The 21970-nt window shown below is 32.1% G+C and overlaps 2 protein-coding genes across 2 annotated transcripts in view; one reads left to right on the top strand and one right to left on the bottom strand.

Annotated features, from left to right (window-relative positions):
* Positions 1-21970, top strand: part of LOC115886016 (mannosyl-oligosaccharide alpha-1,2-mannosidase IA) — a 130222-nt gene that overhangs the window by 67212 nt on the left and 41040 nt on the right. The gene's annotated exons all lie outside the window — the stretch shown is intronic.
* LOC115886017 (catalase-like) lies at positions 4622-13962 on the bottom strand. Its single transcript, XM_030905047.1, has 10 exons — positions 13822-13962; positions 12085-12218; positions 11810-11944; positions 9323-9378; positions 9063-9256; positions 8707-8842; positions 8079-8260; positions 6966-7205; positions 5007-5246; positions 4622-4928 (listed from the first exon to the last, which is right to left on the bottom strand). The coding sequence occupies exons 1-10, from the start codon at positions 13876-13878 to the stop codon at positions 4779-4781; spliced, it is 1524 nt and encodes a 507-aa protein (XP_030760907.1). The 5' UTR covers positions 13879-13962; the 3' UTR covers positions 4622-4778.

Genomic DNA, 21970 nt, shown 5'->3' on the forward strand with positions numbered 1-21970 from the left:
TTGTTTGCTTACTAGTTTGAATAAATACAATTAGGTTTTGTTTAACTAAATGAATAAGAATAGTCTAATTGATTTTTTTTTCGAAGATATATCAAGATACTAATCGTTATCAAAATTAATTTTGAAAATAACAAGGTCATAGGTTTTTGTGTTTTCACAATAGGCTTTGTAATAATATACGGGATGTCCCAATATTCCGTAGACTTAGAACTACCACTAGTCTACCCCATACAGGGTAGCCCATCGAAAACGTTCCGCAAGGCATAACGGCTAGGGTATTCTTTTTTTCAAAAAATCCAAAAACACGTCAATTTTGTTTGTGAGGGGGACAACTTTTGCCCCAAAAATGGTTGCAAAATCTTCAACCCTCTCAGCGGGGGTGTCATCCCCCAACTTTTTTTCAAATGGGAAGGGGGATCAAGTGGCGCCGCAATGAAAAGGGCTTTCTATTCTCTATATTTCCCCGCCTCGTTTTTGAAAATCGGTCGAGTCATTGAGAAAATATGAAGGATTAAAATTTGAAAAGTTTATTTAAACATTTATCAGAGTAAATGATAAAGATAAATTCCTTCGACCAATTCGAGTTTTTTTCCTATTATTTTTTTCACTTGCCACAAGGTTGAACGATCAGGTGCGGTAGTTGCTAGATAGCTGTTCTGTGGCTTGTGCGTTGAAGTTCTTCTCAATATCGTTAAACTGATCCACAATAGAATTTCCAAAAATACCAGCCCACACGTTCAATTTCTGAGGGTTTTGTGTGTGCACCTCGTGAAAAACCCTGGTGTTGTCCTCAGCCCAGTACCGAGAGTTGTGCCGATTAACTACATCGTTCAAAAAGAAAGTACACTCATTGTCCAATTTTCTTGTACTGAGCGTACTATCCCTGGCAATTTGGCCCAATAGGAATACCTCCATAGCTTCATTTACTACAGAATTTTCCCTCGGCCTCTTTTTATTCATAACGGAACCAGTTTCGCGAAATTTTGCTACTAACTCGCGAACAATTTTGCTATAAAGGTGTTTGTCAGGATGGCGTTCATTGAATATCTGCGCAACCCGATTGCCACATTTATTATTTTTAAAATAAAGTTCGATTATTTCCACTTTTTCGGCAAGTGAGTACACCATAATAATTGTTAAAAAGTTTAATGATATTGAGAAGTTCAACGCATAAGTCACACAACAGCTATCTAGCAACTAACGCACCTGATCGTTCAACCTTTGTGGCAAGTGAAAAAATGCGTAAACATCTAGAAATAATAAGAAAAAACAGCAAATTGGTCGAAGGAATTTACCCTTATCATTTACTCTGACAAATGTTTAAATAAACTTTTCAAATTTAAATCCTTTATAATTTCCCAATGACTCGACCGATTTTCAAAAACGAAGCCGGAAAATATAGAGAATAGAAAGCCCTTTTCATTGCGGTACCACTTGACCCCCTTTCCATTTGAAAAAAATTGGGGGATGACACCCCCGCTTAGAGGGTTGAAGATTTTTCAATCATTTTTGGGGCAAAAGTTGTCCCCCTCACAAACAAAATTGACGTGTTTTTGAATTTTCTGAAAAAAAAAATTGCCCTGGCCGTTATGTCTTGCGGAACGTTTTCGATGGGCCACCCTGTATATTTGGAATCAAAATAAATTGCTTTGGCATCAAACTTAAGTTTGATGCTCTCTAGCGGACAAACGAAGCACTTTTGTATAGAGGTAAATTGTGTCTAATCAACTTATTTTAATTGCAAAAATATATCCACGGAATATTTGGGTTACCCTGTATAATAATGGATTATTAAAGTCCCATATATACATGACGTTTTACGTGTCAGGTAAAATGGATTAAAGTATACAGTAAAACTGTGAATCAAGGAAGCGAGATCAAAAGAATGTCCTCTGGAGAAATAGACAAACACACAAGACCTAATTATACAACCACCAAGGAACTGTTTACCCCTGTTTAGCAGAAATAAAGTGCGAATTATAACAGGTCTCTTGACAGAACATATATGTCAATGTCATATGTCAATCTCTAGTTAATGATGTCTAGAGATTTACTCAGACGTTTTTGACGGCGTTTTTTTTGGTCCTGCTGTATTTTTTCTGTCAAATCGAAGAAACTGTCCTTATTCTCCCTATTTTTTAATTTCATCTCTAGGAAGTGTGGAATAATAAAATTACTAAATATCAATATATTTTATAACATTTCAAAATAAATTAAAATAAGTTATACATTTTTATAGATTTTCATAAAACAAAAAAATCGTTATGCATCTCCGTCAAGGCCGTCAATATTTTATTACCATTGTGATTTGTTTTTTCTTATTTGCTGGTTATCGCTACGGAAATTATAATATGATTGCATTTCGTAATCTCTAAATTGCACTTCTCTGACGTTCGTGGCTTTTTCAACGCCACAACTTCCTTTGCACTCATGGGAAAATAAAAAAATATATATTTTTTTATCTTATACAGTGTGTTTCAAAAAACGTGTGCTATTCCTTGTGGGGAGATTCCTCACGTAAAAATTACTATTTTTTTAGGGTCCCGTACCTCAAAATGAAAAAAAAAAGGAACCCTTAAGGTTGATTCTCACTATACTTTCCTTTTTCAATCCATATCCATTCCATATTCGTTCCGTATTTTTATTGTATTGACGCTATACGTAAGCCATAAATTTATATCTTTACGAAAGTTTTATTTTAAAAATTTGTATCTTTTGAAAAAGGTACATAATAGATTTAATTAAGAGGTGAAATAATAAAAAAATACATATCAGCAAAATGTTAACAGAGCTGGTACAAACGTAAGACCTTGACAACGCTGTTTGGTTTGGTTTGGAGAAGGAGTAATTTTAATTAACACCTCCAAACTGTTTTCTGAAGGCTGAAAATTTGTAGATAACATTCGAATGCAATGTAAAACAGAAATATAACAGTCAGACAGAGCAGTGTGTGCACACAAAGCGTCTGCGCTATCTCAAACGCGCTGTCAAAAAGATGTCACTCAGAGTGATTTCTGAAGGCTGAAACGTTGAAAGGTAATAGTGAAAACAATATATTTCTTAATAAAACCAGTCAGACTCGTCGATAATAGAACCCCGTCAGTCAGCAGCTGATGAAAGTGAGAATAGTGACAGCGCATGTATAGGCGGGTCTTCACTCAATATACAGGGTGAGTCTTAAATAAGTGCAAATATTTTGGAGTAGTATATTAGTAGTACCCTATAAACACGATTATGAGTTTTTTTTTCACGAAAAATAAAATTTGAAAATTTGTAATTTTTTAAAAAAATTCTTGGATTTTTTTTTAGTTTTTAGTTAAACAACATCATTTCTTCCTAATATTGCAACATAGGTAGAAGATTAAATTTACAAGAAAGAAAACCCAGAAAAGATCCAGTGGTTCTCAAAATTTAAGCAAAAAACTATTTTTTTGAAATGTTCAAAGTAAAATAACTCGGTTATTTTGGACTTATTTGAAAAACGGTAAAGAGAAGTTTCTTTTATAGAGACCTACGAGCCCTGAAAATATTTGCACTTATTTAAGACTCACCCTGTATATATATCCATATTCGTCATTAATTTCACACAAAGCACGCACACACACAAAAGTACGAAATGTGCGATGTAACTTAAATACTTTTTTTAATTTACATAGTACCATTTTAATTAGCATTTACATAGTTTTTTAATTTACATTAAAACATGCATTGAACATCAATGTTTTAAATTTTAATAATATGTAATAATAAATTAGATTAAATAAATAAATAATTTATTATTTTAATTTTATTAATTGTGATTAATAAAAGTGCGTTTATCTCATCAAGGAGATCGAAATCGAGAAAACATCAAGAGATAACTTTTAATTGGCATTAAACGGCCTACACAAATGTGCTAACAATAGAAAAAAGTCAGTAGCGCACACATACTTATTGTGCTATTATTGTTTCATTTACTTAGATTATAATTATTTTCAGAATTATTTGTTTTTTTAAAGCAACCTTCGCCATAAAGTCCGTCACTTTTAAACGATGTAAACAAAGTCATTAGGAACATCTGTTGTCTGTCTTATCTAAATTGTATACTTGGCTGCATATAGTAGAATAGTATGGATATAATTTAATTCATTATTAAAGTAGATTACAGTTTTTACCTACAAATTTTACACTTTTTAATTTTTATACTATACTCAGATGCAAAAAACGCAACCAAAAATTTTTGCGTCAAGTGCTATATATTTTTTTTATTTTTAGCCCTATTTCCATGAATTTTTTAACAAACTGTATATAAATCTATCAACTTTAAATCGTAAAATAATTTTTTATGAACTTCGGTATTTGGCTTATTATACAGGGTTAATCGAAGGTTTTCTTTTACCTTATCTTTAAAATACCCTGTGCAATAACTTCGTTAGCAAATTTTCCTAAAACATTATTTTTCGGTCAGAACCATGTCACATTTTGTTTTTTGGTTCATGTCAACACATGCCGTGGTTAATTTTTAAGAGCGAAATGAAGTTGCTACCAGCAATTTGCACTTTTTTAATTATATCATTACTTTTTATGTTAGTTTTTAATATGACGAGATGGCTTAAGTTGACCAATTAATCAAACAAAGAGACTTAGGTATTAAATTTTATTTTACTGAAATTTTACAAATCATATTTAGTATTATCACCCCATATTTTTTTTTCTTTTCATTAAATTTGCTCTAGAACATAATAAACATACATATTAAAAGATCATCATGGAAGCTATTAAATTATGAGTAATTATTTTTAAGCTTTAAGTTGACCCTTCACACTGTCCAAATTTAGTGCCTTTGCTAATCTGTCACCCAGATCTTCACTAACGTTGGTGAAAACTTCTACTGCTCTTTTTTGAATATCTTCTTTGGTACATTCCAGGGAACATGCCAAGTTATTTACCTGAAATAATGTACTTTTATATGACGTGTTGATGGAAGAGTCCGAAATCATTCCAGAATTCACAAAATATAAACTCACCACTCTTGTTTTTTCATCATCATCCAAATCGTTCTCCCAGTATGATTTTGGTTGGGAATAGTTATCATCCTGGTAATATTCTGGATAGTAGTCTTCTTTTCCGGAGAATTCCTGAGGTGGGTTGGTCCATTGCGCCGCATCTGGATCAGGGTTAGGGCCTCCAAAACTATTGGGATAGTAATTTGGTGCTCCGCCTTGGTTGTAGATGCACATGGCGCCGTCCCTTTGGAAGTTAGCAGTCTATAAAGGCAATAAAGGTATATGTCAGAAATGTCGAACAGTCATTAATATATAAAAAAATAATTGATAAGGGCCACAAAAATCATTAAGCATTGGCAAGTTTTTGTCCTAGAAAACTATAAAAACATTTCTATAACAGATATACCCAATATCTATTCGTCAAATAAATTATTACACTTGCTATTGTGTTGTAATTGTGTAATGTTGTAATGTTGTAATTGTTTAAATACTTTTAAATCGAAAAATAATTGTAAAGTTTCATTCAGAACCTCGCAATTAATGAAATAAATTAGTGATTTCAATTAGCGTAGAAGTTTGTTCCTTTAATTTCAATGTAAAGCATTCGGAACATCAAAATTAGTGGTAGACATTTTTAATTAGAAGAAAAAGTTAACGAAGTCTTATCTTTTCTACTAATTATATTTCAAAATTTGTGAGACATATGATTTTAGCCTTAGATTATCTTCCGTCAAGAGAAATTGTCGTTAGAAATCAAAAGTTGATTGTTTTATAAGCTAAATATTAGGCTTTCTCTATGGATACAACTGACTAACCCAAGCTGTTGCTAGGATATTCTATTAATTTTAATTGTGTTTTTTAAACATTGTGAATGATCGTAAACTAAAAAGTATAAAGTGTAATTGAAACCACTAATTTTTTCCACTAATTGCGAGGTTGTGAATGAAGCTTAAATGTCAAAAAAAATTGTACAACGCTAACATACCTACTTCATATCGTCCCATTGCTGCCAAAAGTCACTTACTTTTTATTACTTCCGAGAAAAATGCGTCTAAAGATGATTTGCATTGCATAAAGATGTTATAGTTAGTAACTATTCGGTATTAAAATAAAACATAAATAGCCAGAAATCGTAGTTAATGACTTTTGCAATCTATTCTCCGATTCAAAACATAGTTAGTGATAGAATTTGGTTGTTCGGAAAAATGTTAGTGACTTTTGGCAGCAATAGGACGGATATCTACTTCATCAATTAAAATGTTGGACCGATTTTTGAAGTAATTTCATTTAATTATTAGTAATATTACTAATTTTATTTAATTAGACCTCTAAACGGCAAGATTTATTATGAAATTTTTGTACAAGTGACAAAAATTCGCTGTTCGAATACATTTCATTGGCAAACTCTAGTGCAGAACTAGGTTCTTCTAATTGACTATATCTTCATTCCCGAGAATCTATAATCGTTGTCACAGAAAATTTTGCTGTTTTGTATTTTTTTTGAAATAGTTGTATGTTCATCAACTTATCCAATTTATCTTCTAGTTCTTTCCAAATTTCTACCGACATTTCGATCTGCAGTAAGTACTTTACACTTTGTCATTAGATAACACTAATTTCATGCTCGACTTAAAACTATTTCCGAACAATAGTGTTTTGTTCTATTAGGAGTAAAAGTTATACTTTTTTGACGAGCCTGTACGTTTGACGGACCAGCGTAAAGCTAGTCCGACATTACAGGGAGGCACAAAAAGTACATTTTTACTCCGAATAGAACATATTCTTTTTTTTTCAAACGTTACAAATAATTTTTTAATCAATTTCAAAATTTTCAAATAATTTAAAGGTTTCCATTTGTATTAAACCCAGTGGTGTTTACAAAAAAAACTTTTTTTTGTAGATTTTCTTTTTGTGGCAAAAATCCCCGAATTCTTTTTTAGAAATACGTATTTGACTTTAATAACTAAATTGTTTACTTACACCGTTGGTGGGTGCATTGACAGCTAGCTGACGGTTATTGACACCCAGGCGGTACCTGTGGGCATCTTGGTAGGCAAACAAACGGCCCTGTAGCAATCTGTCAGGCGAATCTCCTATGCCCGGTATCAAATTGCTGGGACTGAAGGCCAATTGTTCGATTTCAGCAAAGTAGTTCTCTGGATTGCGATTCAGCACGAATTCTCCCACTTTCTGCTTTGGAAAATCATCTTCAGGCCAAATCTAAGAAGAAGAAGAAATTATTAACCGAAACATACCGTGTGGTGCATCGGAACACGGGACATCCCTAGGAAATTCCATGTATATTTTGAAAATGTCAAATATTATATCTCTAGATAATTTGATGCATAACTTGTACTTTCATCTAGAATCGTTATTTAAATGTTATTTGCGAAAAATCTACCTTCAAATTACTAAAAATTTATAATACGGTCCAGAGAAAGCTACAATTAAAATACCAGCAAAAATGTGATTTTGTCATTGTCAAATTCGATGTCACATTTCTTTTTATCAAAGGTACCAAATAGAGTAATTTTGTGTAAAATATGATTTTCACAACTTCCGAAAAAATTACGATGGTTAAATGGCATTTTACTTGAAATAATATTAAGATTTGAAACAAAATCCTGTTGAACGAAAAAGGTGCGACTTATGCAAGATTGATATTCCTATTTATTTTCCTTTACTTCACTTTCCACTCATTGTGTAAATGCGGTAGGTACTAGCAATATATTCTTATAATATATTTGGTTTCAATAAAAGATGTTCTCTAGATTCTAGCCACCCTATCTTGGTTAAGTTTAATTTGAGCAAAAATAGTATAGAGACCATTTTTATGTAAAATTGGACGCTCAACAACTTTTTGACAACAATTTGAACTTTTTCTCTAGCCCTTACCGTTTCTCCTTTAAAAAATCTTTCACAATTCGTTTTTAGATCTTTCAAAGTAACTTATATAAAATTCAACTTTTTACCAAAACTTCCTATTTGAAGGCCTTCAACGATGTTTCACAAAGAACCAATCACAGATTTGGTACTATTTACTCCAGGTTTACTTTTCTCTTTGAGGTAAATAAAAACTTTTTACGAATTTACCTTGGTTATGTCAAATGGATCGAAATCCAAAGCTTTGGCTTGATCTGTTGTCATGAGCTGTACATAGAACGTCCATGATGGATAGTCTCCATTGGCTATAGAGTTGTATAGGTCTCTTGTGGCGTAATCAGGGTCTGTACCAGCTAATTTTACAGCCTCATCTGTGTCGAGGTTTTCAGTACCTACAAAATAATTAACTTTGAGAATTCAGAAGATTTCTGTTAAAATTTATAAGTAATACATAAAATAAACGCGAGATTTTATTTTATTTTGATGACCAAGTATCGCCTGAACATACATCATTCTTCAGTCTACATTGGGTTTAGTAGGCGTTTTAAAATACAGGGTGAGTCTTACATGAGTGCACATGTTTTTACACAGGGCTAGTAGACGTACCGTTTTTTTAAGTTCAAAATAATCGAATTATTTAAGTTTGAAAATTTATATAAAGCAAACCTGGTTTTTTATTTACATTTTGAGAATCACTGTATTTTTTCTACCTATGCTGCCATATTATGAAGATAATATGTTATTTAACTGTACCTATATTAAAAAACAAATAATAAAAATAGGCGCACTTATTTAAGATTCACTCTGTATACATAATATTTAACTGAGAGACACTTACCCTGGTTGGTTTCGTAAGTGAATTTGCACCAAGTTAGCTGACGGTTTTTGTCAATGAGCGAAAAGGTGTGACAGCCATATCCATCTTGGTATCTGTAGCCATTCGGGATTCCTTTGTCAGCATACAGACGCAAAGTCTGTGAAAAAAATGTCATTCTATATAGTAATATAATTTGTTCAAACTCATAGGTATATAGAGTTCGATTTTTAGAAGATAAATACAGGGTGTCCCAGAAATAAGTGCAGGTATATTGACTGTTAGTATAGTTCGACTCCAGAAACACTCCCCTGATTTTTTTCTTGCGAAAAAAAATTTTAATACTGAATAAGTTATTTCTAAATTTCAAATTGACTTACTTGATATACGGTCATGGGATTTAGCGTCAAAAAGTCCCAGTAAGCATCCCAATCCCTCAAGTTGGTGACAGGATTACTTTTCTGACTATGAATAAGCATAGGGAACAGCATAGGGTCCTTAACGAAAAATATGGGAGTATTGTTTCCTACCAAGTCCCATATACCATCTTCGGTGTAGAATTTTAGCGCAAAACCTGAAGATATTCATAGAGATTTTACATAAAAACATATAAGCATGTTACTTTTTAGATATACATTACCTCTGATGTCTCTTACAGTATCAGCAGATCCCAAACTGCCATTGACTAATGAGAATCTAAAATTAGAGTAGTTTTAGTCACAAATTTAGAGATTCATTGCATCAGTAGACTTAAGCTTCAATCAGAATCTCACAATTAGTGGAATAAATTAGTGGTTTCAATTATCTACACTTTATACTTTTTAGTTTACGATTATTCACAATGTCTAAAAAACAATTAAAATTAATAGAATATCCTAGTAACAGCTTGCGGTGGTCAGTTGTGTGAAGAAGTAGAGAAAGAGATAGAGAATAGAGAAAGCCAAATATTTGGCTTATAAAACAATAAAGTTTTGATTTCTAACCACAATTTCTCTTGATGAATGATAATCAAAGGTCAAAATAACATTCCCCGCAAATTTTGAAGTATACTTAGTGGAAAAGTCATAAGTTTGTTAACTGTTCCTTCTAATTAAAAATGACTACCACTAAATTAAACGTTCTGAATGCTTACACTGAAATTAAAGGAACAAACTTCTACGCTAATTGAAACCACTAATTGCTAGGTTCGGAATGAAGTTTTATAGTGTTAATTGAGTATTAACTTAAGTATTAGCAAATATGTATAAGAAACAGTAAAATATTTGAATTTGAGAAAGCTTTATCCAAGTAGATTATTTCTCTAATGATTTATACAGGGTGAGCTATGGGTATCTCGGGAACTACTGGAGAGAGAGAGTCGGTTAAACGGGGAAAGAATTGCAGTTTTGTAGGGTCATAAATATGCGCCTTTCAGATTTTTTAAAAAGTTCATGGCTTACTAGATATTTAGAAAAAAACAAATTTCGGCTATTTTAAAAATTGTCCCTAATTCCATTATAAGCTATTTTAGACAAAAAGTTTTCAGATAAAAGTTGTAGATAATCACATCCTTAATGAGATCGTGTCCTCCGTTTTTTTCTAAAGCCTGTCATTTTTGACATATCTGCCATAGTTGACCATGACTTCATAAAAAGCGCCATTTTTTAAGCTTTTTAGCGATATAAGCTGTAATATGTTTTCTTCGAAAAATTACTGAGTTATAGCCAATTCTTATCATTTTTAAATAATTTCACTTAGTTAGCCATGGAAACAATCGTCTTTGCTCTTATAAATGTGAAGCTGCCACATCCAAACTTTGTAAATTAAAGTAAACAAAAATTGTAAATATGAATTTTTCAAATGAAGAAAAGCGTGTAAGATTATTGGTTCAACTTTTCTTGACCATACATTTTCGAGGATACGTTGACCGGTGAATGTTATGTTTTTTAGAGAACGATTTTCAAGACTTGTTAGAAAAGTTAAATTTAGTTATAGCCAATTCTTATCTTCCTTGACTATAATTTCACTTAGATTGCATGGCATTCTTATTCTATTGTGATTTATAACTTATAAAAAGCCAGAATATATTACTAAACAGTTCTTTAGAATTTACATTACACAAACTAAAACTTAAAAAAATAATATCGCTGCAGTCACTGCATACACTTTAAGTTATTTTAGAAAATGTTCAAAATATCCGCCATTGTTTTGAGTTACATCTTTTTAAAACTGAATTATTACCTATTCTCACAAAAGGGCCGGTTGGCTTAATTAAACTTCTCTCGTACCGCCACTTCGAGTGCCTCTCTTAATTCATAAATTCTTTTGTAAACCTTATTTTTAACCATACCGCATAAAAAAATCTAAAATGGGTAGGTCAGGTGATCGAGGAGGCCCATGCAATTAGTCCGCCTCTTCCTATCCCTGAGTTTATATTATTATGATATCAATAATTTTTAACATTTTATGCAGGGGGGGAGGGGCATAATGAAAGTCATTTTGGAAACACTCTATTGATGCGCGAGTATCTACACGCTTTTCTTCATTTGAGAAATTCATATTTACAATTTTTGTTTATTTTAATTTACAAAGTTTGAATGTGCCAGCTTCACATTTCTGAGAGTAACGGCGATTGAACTTGTTTCCATGGCTAACTAAGTGAAATTGTTTAAAAATTATAAGAATTGGCTATAACTCAGTAATTTTTCGAAGAAAACATATTATAGCTTATATCGCTAAAAAGCTTAAAAATGCCGCTTTTATGAAGTCATGGCCAACTATGGTTTGCATTTAAAAAAAACATATGTTTGTGTGATATGTCAAAAATGACAGGCTTTAGAAAAAAAGAGAGGACACCATCTCATTAAGGATGTGATTATCTACAACTTTTATCTGAAAACTTTTTGTCTAAAATAGCTTATAATAGAATTAGGGACAATTTTTAAAATAGCCGAAATTTGTTTTTTTCGAAATATCTAGTAAGCCATGAACTTTTTCATAAATCTGAAAGGCGCATATTTATGACCCCACAAAACTGCAATTCTTTCCCCATTTAACCGACTCTCTATCTCCAGTAGTTTCAGAGAACATCGTAGGAAATTCATCCTGTATAGAATTCAAAAAGTTTATAAATGCAATTTTGTCTTACCTCACTGCAATAGGAGTCTTAGTCCCTTCCACAAACACCTTAGAAACAGTGTAATCTTCTAAAGAAGCGGTACATGTGAATTCTCCAAATGCACCAGCACCTTTGGCATGTACGACTCTTTCAGGAATACGTTCCCTTTAATTTAAAAGAAGCAACATTTTATAATTCTTTAAATAAAAATGTGTGTTGAAAAAATATATCTTTATAATTTAACGAAATACTGTAATGCAGATCATCAGCATTAAAACTAAAGTTTTAATCATCTGAACAGTTACCTATTAAAATGTTGCAAGTGTTCCATCATTTGATAATCCCTAAGAGGTATCACACCCCTCACACCGATCGTCAAACTAGTGTCTGCATTCACTATACCAATTCCTGCACTGTTTTTGGCATAACCAATAGTGTCCTAAGAATAACAAATATTTGTTAGAGTGTATAAAAAATAACTTAAAACTAGCTCCGAATTTTACATGATTGATAAAAGTAATCTACGAGGCATGTTTTTTAAGTAAGTACCGTTTTGCGATTCCGCCGCCGCAGCGCTACGGTCGGCGTTCCGCGCATGCGCGCTAGTTACCTGCATCTCTTGTCTATGCACAGACGCCAGTATAGTCTGATTCTTCATTGTATACGTTGTTTATTGAGTGTTTAAGATGCCTCCGACAATCGTGAGTCCCGCCGATTGTGAAGTACGGGCTGTCATTCAATTTCTTAGTGCTAAAGGCGTAAAACCGATCGATATTCATCGTGAGATCTGTGAAGTTTACGGACAAAACATTATGAGTGATGGAATGGTAAGGAAATGGGTGAGAGCATTTAACGATGGCCGCACAAATGTGCATGATGAAGAACGGAGTGGGCGTCCTTCGGTCGTTAATGAAGATTTGGTGCAGAAAGTGGACGAAAAGGTGAAAGAAAACAGACGCTTTACAATTTCATCATTGTGCGACTACTTTCCTCAATGTTCTCGTAGTGTTTTGTATCGCATTGTGACCGAGAACTTGAATTACCGGAAATTGTGTTCACGTTGGGTTCCGAAAATGTTGCGGGATTTGCACAAAACCCAACGTTTAGGCAGTGCATTGACTTTCCTTGAGCAGTACCACAATGAAGGTGAAGATTTTTTAGACAAAATTGTTACTGGTGGCGAAACATGGGTGGCCTACGTCACACCAAAATAGAAACAACAGTTCATGGAATGGCGATATTCATCATCACCCAAAACAGTGAATTTTAAGCAAACAATTTCTGCCCGGAAAATAATGTGCACAGTTTTTTGGGACAGAAAAGGAGTATTGCTAGTGGAGTTTCTGCCGCGTAATGAGACAATCAAGGCAGCATCTTATTGTAAGATATTGAACAATCTGCGCCGTGCAATCCAAAACAAAAGACGTGGCAAGTTGGAGTAAGGGTATTGTTTTGCTGCATGATAATGCCCGTCCACATGTGGCTAATCGGACCAAAGATGTCATCAAATCTTTTAAATGGGAAACTCTAGATCATCCTCCATACAGCCCTGATCTGGCGCCCAGTGACTACCATTTATTCCTGCACTTGAAGAAACACCTGGGCGGTCAGCGTCTTCAAGACGATAAGAAGTCAAAACAGTTGTGATACAGTGGTTAACCAGTCAGGCGGTAGAATTTTATGAGGAGGGTATTGAAAAACTGGTGCCACGTTATGACAAGTGCCTCAATATTCACGGAAATTATGTAGAAAAGTAGATTAAGGTACAGGTTTTCATGTAAAAATAAAATTATTGCGATATCTTTGCATGTTTTTTTTTTTTAATTCCAAAACGGTACTTACTTAAAAAACATGCCTCGTATATCCTAAATAGTGATGAGCGAATTCTTAAGAATAATAAATATTTTTTGAAATTTTTCAGTTGTAACAAAAAAATTGACTACTTTCAATTTCAAGCTTTAAATTTTGCAAAAAGAAGATTGTAAGTAAATACAGCAAAGTTGAAATTAAATTTTTAATTTTCTTTAGTTTCTAAAACTTACTGCATTATCCTTCTGCCAATTTGTTAATTGTTCAGCTGCTGCGTCTCTGGTACACATTTTGATGATATTTTTTTGAATATTATTAATATCAAATATATTAATATCACACAACCGAAAATGATTGTTTATGCTACAATTATCAAATTCTACCCCCTTTTATATATGCATGCAAACGAATATCTTGATCATGGAAGAGAAAAAAATAGATAGGGCTGATTAAAGTACGTCTAGATAAAAAAATCCATTTTTATATCGATTTCGAAATCTTTTGTTCTTTTTTTGTTTATTTACTTAAATATCTTTTAATGAACACTTGAAGTTGAATGCAATTAACGAATTTAAATGAGGGGTCTCGGTCGTCTAATTATTGGTCATCAGTAATTTTGGAAATATTGCGAAATTTTTTATTGTTTTTTTTTAAGTACCTAAAATGTAAAATTTTTCCATAGGGGTTAAAACAAAAAAAAAGAAAACTTTTAATAGAGTCATATTAACTGTACTCAATAAAGCCGTTTGGAGGAGAGCTTTGGGGTAGTTCTAATTTCTCCTATTTATTATGTTTTTGGGGGTGCTGAATTGGAATCTGAGGTTTGCTAACAAAATTTCGTGAACGAACATGGTGATTGTGGAACCATCAAGGGCGTAGAAAGACCGATGAGTATGCAAAGAAAGCCATCTACTGCAATATTATTTACTGAGTCCATAGTAGCTATACTGTCTGACAGAAAAGGCAAAAATTGTATTACTACAAGCTAAGGAGGATGCCGAGGTCCTTATTGCGAGAAGCACACGTTGGCCTCATTAAATAATGACGTCACAATAAGAGGGTGATTGGTAATTTTGATTTGCCTATGAAGCCCTCTATAAAGATGTCTTCTTTCTAAAACCAGGCAAAGGACAGGTATCTCAAATACTATACTAACACATATTAGGTTATTGATTATTTGTTGTTAAATTGCTGAACTACATGGGAATATTTTAGTGTAAATGTAGTAAACCTTATTAATATTCAATGCGTTCAAACATCCGTCTTGTAGATGTCGCCGCTTATACCCATTTCATTAAATAAATCTGGTATGCGGATAAAAAATATCTTCGATTTAAGTAAATTTACTTCTACATTTATTCTTAACTTTTGCAAATAACGACGGCAGCCTGTGGTTTAAAATTTCACCATACATCTTATTAGTTATTATATTTTGTATGAATTAAATTGGTGCTAGGTAAGATTTATCCATAATATTTAAGATCAGCAAATCATTTATATAATTTTCTAGCCATTATAGCAAAGAGTACAAAAGAGAGAGAGAAATACACGAGGAACTTAAACTATCGCCTTTTACTTCATCAAACCGACCCTCAAAATTTCCCCCTGTTACAACTTGTCAAAAACTAACAGTATAGAAAAATAAAAAAAGGGTAGGACGTTTGCAAAAACACAAAACTATTTCCAAAAGTTATTTTTTCTGGAATTTTAACTATACCATTTAAAAATAATTTTACTGGATATAAAATAAATTACAACTTTCTTAAGGCGGTATTAAACAATAAATATGAGTATGTGCCAAGTTAATGGCGTCTTGAGCTTGACCTCGCCAAAATTATCATCGATTGTCATTCCCCAGCCGTCTTTGACACCGTTTTTTCTTCGATCGTATGGTCAAAGTTTACAGAATAAAATATTTCTGTAAACTTTGGTATGGTATATGTAGTGATATAAAATTACCGGTAACTTATAAATCGGTAATAATAATAATAGCTCCCGTATATAGCATCTGACGCATTGGGAGTAGCAATGTACAGCTTGCTATGCTAGAGCCGTTCGGTATACAAGGAAGGTAATGTGGCTAGCACTACGCTTCAACCGCCTATTATTACCTCAGGATTGTGAATCCCAAGTACTCATTTAAGGCTGAGTCGACCTAGGTACCCAAACCATTTTTATTTTAATAAAAATAGTCAGCTGATGAAATGCCTGGTGTAGGATTCGAACCAACTACCTTGAGATTGGTAGACGAGAGCCTGTACCTATACGCCACCGGTCACCTTAAATCGGTAATATTATGTAATATTACGGTAACATGGTAATTTAAAGAAAAAGCTTTTTAAATATTATTTTTTTTTATTTCAAAACTGTAAAAACATTACAAAAGGAAGACGCTAGTCGACTGAAGCTAGTCAGAGTCAGAGTGGCCTATATTAGAGTACATACAGATAATAGAGTGGATAATGGTAAATTATCCTCAAACTCGTCATCCGGTTCTTTTTTCTCTTTCGTTAATTGAGTCAGGTATTTTACTTCCAAATCGATATATTCTTCTTTTCCCATTTCTTTCTCAGCTGCTTGTACCATTCTTGGACGTTCTTCTCCATTTAGTAAATTATAATTATGGGTAATATAAGATAAGTAAATTTCCGACTCTTTCCACGGAAAGTCTGTTTCTTCCTGGCCGATGATCAAATCCATAAGTACTAAAGGATCTTTCAGTTGCGGCCGTTGATGATGGTAAATTTAAAATGGCCAAAGCCAATATACCCATTTTAGAGCTGAGCAAATGAAAAAGTGTAGCGCGAAAAAAAAGCAATATTTCCAGTGTTAACGCTATTGCGGTAATATTACTTAATATTACCAAAATTACCGGTGATATTACCGCGGTAATATTACCCTTTACATCACTAGGTTGTAATCTATAAATATGAGTAATATCCTTGTATATATATTTTTAAAGTAGATCAACCTAAGACGTTTATGGACTAAAACTACTAGATGGCAGGACCGGTTTCCCTACAGAAATATTTTTTTTGTTACTCTGAATTTTGAAGCTACCAATAAAAACAGAGAAAATAAAAATCGATAATTTTCGGACTGTGCCAATTGGTTACTAATCGACCAGATACTTTTTGTCTCTTAGATATGCTATAAAAGCTGGCAATATATATACAATTCGACCATTGTAAATACCCGACAAATTCTTCAACGCCGACGAGGCCGATGTTTCTCACTGATAAGAAATAGAAATGTTTGTTTAGATAATTTTCGAGGTATTTTTTCTTTCTGAATGCATATTTTAAAGTATTTTATATTCTTTGTCCCCTTGACCTATTATCCTGGTTCCACGTATGGAAGTTCTGTTTCTTCTAGTTTTAGAAAATGTTCTTATTTCTTTTTTCTTTGCAGTTGTAGGGTAAAATTAGATTAATTTATTGAGTTTAATTATAGTGTTTAGTGTAGCATGTTAGTGTAGTCTACCAAAAATAGTTTAGTAGTGTTTTTATAGTTTATTTTGTAGTTAAGTAGTAGGTGAAGGGATAATTTAGTTATTTTTTCTTTTTGTTTGATAAATTAGTAATCAAATTGATAGTTTGTTCAGTGTAGAATACAAGAATAAGTAGTTGTGTAGTGTTTTTAAGAGATTATATTCGTTTATTTTGTAGTTGAGTAGTAGCTGAAGGGGTATTTGGGTATTTCTTCTTTTTGTTTTTCTTGTAATTGTAGTAGTTCTATTAAGTATTGTGATAGATACACTGTATCTTCCTTCAACTTCGTTGAAAAGTGCGTTATCATATATAATCTTGGTTTTCTGGTAGCAGAATATACGAAAAAAAATCTGATCTAATTTATTTGAAATTAAATTAATCTATTCTTATTAATCAAATTAAACTAGTCAAATAATAATAATAGTTAGTTTCAAAATACTATACAGGGTGAGTTTCCTACGATGTTCTCTATGGGTATCTCGGAAACTACTGGAAATAGAGAGTTGGTTAATGGGGAAAGAATTGCAGTTTCGTGGGATCATAAATATGCGCCTTTCGGATTTTTTAAAAAGTTTATCGCTTACTAGATATTTCGAAAAAAAACAAATTTTGGCTAGTTTAAAACTTGTCCCTAATTCCATTATATTTTAGACAAAAAGTTTTCAGATACAAGTTGTAGATAATTACATACCTAATGAGTTTGTGTTTTCTGATTTTTTCTAAAGCCTGTAATTTTTGACCATAGTTGGCCATGACTTCATAAAAATCACCATTTTTAAGCTTTTCAGCGATATAGGTATATGTGTTTTTATCGAAACACATTTACAGTTAGATACAGAGTTATAGTTATAGCCAATTCTTTTCTTTCTTGGCTAATTTCACTTAGTTGGCATGGTATTCTTACTCTGTTATGATTTATAACATAAAAACACAGAATATATTATTAAACGGTTCTTTACGATTTACATTATGCAAACTAAAACTACTTCATAATATCACTACCCCATACACTTAAGTTATTTAGAAAATGTTCTCCCGTACCGCCACTTTGAGGGGGCCCATGCAATTGGTCCACCATCCACCTCTTCCGATCCCTGCGTTTGCATAATTGTGCTATAAATAATTTTTAACATTTCTTTCATTACGGGGGGGGGATTTTCATAATGAAAGTCATATTGCAACCACCCTATTGATGTTCGACTATCTAAATTTAACTTTTCTAACATATCTTGAAAACCGTTCTCTTAAAAACGTAAATAACGTTCACGACGTTAGGAGGACGCAATCTCATTAAGGATGCGATTATCTACAACTTTTATCTGAAAACTTTTTTATTAAAATAGACTATAATGGAATTAGGGACAATTTTTAAAATAGCCAAAGTTTTTTTTTCGAAATATCTAATAATCCATGAACTTTTTCAAAAATCTGAAAGCGCATATTTATATGACCTCACAAAACTGCAATTCTTTCCCCATTTAACCGACTCTCTATCTGCAGTAGTTTTCGAGAAACCTATAGAGAACGTCGTAGAAAACACCCTGTGTATTGAAAATACTGAAGACCATAATATGAAACAGAATAAAAAATAAATTTTGCATTATCTAATTAAATTATTTTCCTGATACATTTTTTTAATGAAAATGTACTTGAATTATTTCAGTTAGACATGTATCCTGCTTTTAGAAAGTTTTATGGTTTAACGGGATTTGTGTGTGAGTTAAAATAATGAAATTTTTAGTTTTTATAATTCTTCACACATAAAAATTAAAGCAAACTTGATTTTATAACTCTGGCCATATTTTACATTAATAAAGATTTATTTTAATGTCAAATAATATTGAAGCAAATTGAAATTTTTTGAACATTTAATCAAGAATGTAAAAAGTTATGTTTTCAAAAAAAAAATATCATAAAATTCGTTAAACAATCAATTTAGAATAAAATAATCTAAGAATGAAATGATTCTTTAATAAACCTGCATTAAATCAAATTAAAATAGGTATGTAACTATTTTTGAATATTAATTATCAGCAATTAACATTATCATAAATTATAAATAATGTACCAACATATCGAAATAATAATTTCTTTGTTAATACGGTTTAGAATTCTTAAAATAACAGGCAAAAATAATCCACAATTTACAATAAAATAAAAGTTTCGTTTAATTTATTAATCAGCTGATCACTATTAAAGTTCGCAGAAACCCGGGCTATATTATTACATTACTCTGAGGAAAATAACGAAAATAATCGATATTTTTGACTCCGCCCCGAAAGGTTCACGATTTGTCCTCCAGTTGGCAGCACATTTTGTCTAGTCGGTTGGGCAACTTTAAGAATATATAAACAAGGGTAATATGTATCACAACCGTGGTATAGTTATGTAAATCAGAAAATAAAAATAATCGAAATTTGGCATAACAGTATTCTGTCAAATTTTAGTTCATGTTATTTATTCTGCGATAAGTAATATCAGCGCGAAACAGCTAATCAATAATTCAAGAGAAAGAACGGTTTGTAAAAAATATTCATTTTTCCGTCCTCATATTATCACAAAACAGTATAAAAACCATCGATATCGAAAAAATGGCGGACGCATCCATAATGGATCTGGCAAGAAGAAACCTCGAAGCAGGAAAAAATGAAAAAATAAGAAGAAAAAGGCACGACAATCTCTGCGTCGGGTCCTTTATTATGCAGACCGAATTCCGCGATAAAATATACAGGGTCGTTTATAAAAATCCATCGTGGCGGGATTAAGCCGTTTCAGTCTGCGTCGGGGACGAATGAAACCTGTCTGAAAGGAGATTTTTTGCCGGTTTTTGTACGGGTTTTAATCGACGATTAACAGATAGGGATGGGCCAACTCTAATGATATCGATACGTGTAAAATCGATACCCTTCGTAAAAGAAAAATAAATAAAATCTACCTAATAGATCATATTTGTCAAATTGCGACAATTCAGCTATACAGGGTGAGTCTGAAAGTGCAAATATTTTTAGGTGTAGTATATTTCGACCCTAGAAACACGATTATGATGGGTTTTTTTCGAGAAAAAAAAAATTTTTGGAAATTAGAGGGTGTTTCAAAAATAATTTTAAAAAAATTAGGAAGTATTTTCCTGTCTTAATAACGAAGGGCATAGCTGTAAACTTATAGAAAACTTAAGTGTGTGTCAATTTTAAAACTTCCCACCTTTAATATCTTTCTTGCAGTTAAAAATATGAAAAATCGGAAAAACACGTCAATTTTATTAGTAAGGGGGACACTTTAAATGAATATTTTTGGCCTTTTTCTTTCAACCCCTTAGGAGGGGTAGATGTCACTTTTGCAATCTTAAATGGGAATGGGGGTCAAGTGGCACATCGTTTTAAAGGGCATTTAATTCTCTTTTCAGTGGTATCCTACTTTGTTGCTTTTTGTCCAGATATTTCCGAATAATCGCGTTTCAAAGTTGCAGAAACAATTAAACATGCCTGCATTGAGATTTTGGTTTTCAGGCTAGTGTTTACACAAAAATTATTGCAGTAGATCTCCTTGTAGTACAAATGACTAGAAGATTAGGTGGTAACAAGGACGTAGCCATTACATTTTTCTAGGGGGTCGAAATTCGAAATACTAATAAACAGAAAACATCATAAACATTAACGTTTCCTTTCTCAAATTCAAATGAGTGGCAAACTCTAATCGGTTTCACAGGAGGATTTGTTAACATTCCAGCAGGACGGTGCTATAGCTCATTATTTTTTTGCGGTCCGACAGTGGTTAAACGAGAGATTTCCAGGTATTGGCAGAAGGAGACCAATTGAATGGCTTTCAAGATCACTTAGACTTTTGTATTTTTGTGGGGACATCTTAAATCCATTGTTTATGCGAATCTACTGATATTGATGATCTTAAATTACAGCAGAATGCCAGTCAATTCCCGGTGAAGTTTTCCGAAATGTTAGGGAGATGTTTGAAAACAGACTTTATTACTGTTTACAGGAAAATGGACAACATTTTGATAACTTATAAAGAATATTAGTAGTGCATTTGATTTGGTTTTTCTTAAAGATATTATATACAATAATAGGGGAATACTTTTATGTATTACATCTTTTATAAAATAATCTAAATAATGTTTAGAAAGCTGTAAAACACAGAATTGCATCTGCCTGTAGCTGCTTTAATTAGTGAAATATTTAAGGAAGAATAACTAGTGAAATTTATATTGATAGTCAGCTGATTTTTTTCTCGAAACTGATCTAAATCCTAAAAATTAAAATACTGGTTCCTTGTTTTTTAAGTTTGTGAAATATTTCTCTATAGTCTATGTTATTAATTGTGCATTGATTATTTTTTCCTAAATATATTTGCATTCATTTTATAAAAGCACTTGTTAGATGTATTAGATTAGATGTTGTTTTTTTTACAAAAGATGAATTTAAACAAAATAACATTTAGAAATTTAATATATGTAGGTCGTTTATTGTTATTGATAGTTTTTCTGAAGCTAGTAAATTTTGCTTGCTAATTCATTGATTTTATTTATTTCTTAGAGACTATGTGCTTGGGGTTGATAAACTATAAACCATATCTTTTTGTTGCTTCTGGCTTTTCAAATAGTTTACTGATATTTTATTAACTTTTCATCCACTATTAATCTCTACAGAAATATGTATATATTTTTATTTTCTTTTTTTAATATTTGGGAAGAATTTTTTAAGGAATGTTATCAGCTGTTTTTTTTAATAATGGTACTTCATTGTAATATTTTATTTATACTCTGTTACACTCTGTCTGTGCTAGTGCTGTAACCTAATCTTCTAATCATTTGTACTACAAGGAGATCCATTGCAATAACTTTTGTGTAAACACTAACCTGAAAACCAAAATCTCAATG

This window comes from Sitophilus oryzae, unplaced genomic scaffold, assembly GCF_002938485.1.
Source record: "Sitophilus oryzae breed Bouriz unplaced genomic scaffold, Soryzae_2.0 scaffold_466_pilon_pilon, whole genome shotgun sequence".
In the NCBI taxonomy this organism is placed as follows: Eukaryota; Metazoa; Arthropoda; class Insecta; order Coleoptera; family Curculionidae; genus Sitophilus; species Sitophilus oryzae.

Bases quoted from the DNA above. Each gene is read 5' to 3' on its own strand.
- LOC115886017 (XM_030905047.1), bottom strand. From the start codon at position 13,878: ATGTGTACCAGAGACGCAGCAGCTGAACAATTAACAAATTGGCAGAAG. The intron at 11,945-12,084 runs GTAACTGTTCAG...TTTAAATTAAAG, and splicing joins CACTTGCAACATTTTAATAG to GGAACGTATTCCTGAAAGAG. The intron at 9,257-9,322 runs GTAATGTATATC...GAATATCTTCAG, and splicing joins TACTGTAAGAGACATCAGAG to GTTTTGCGCTAAAATTCTAC.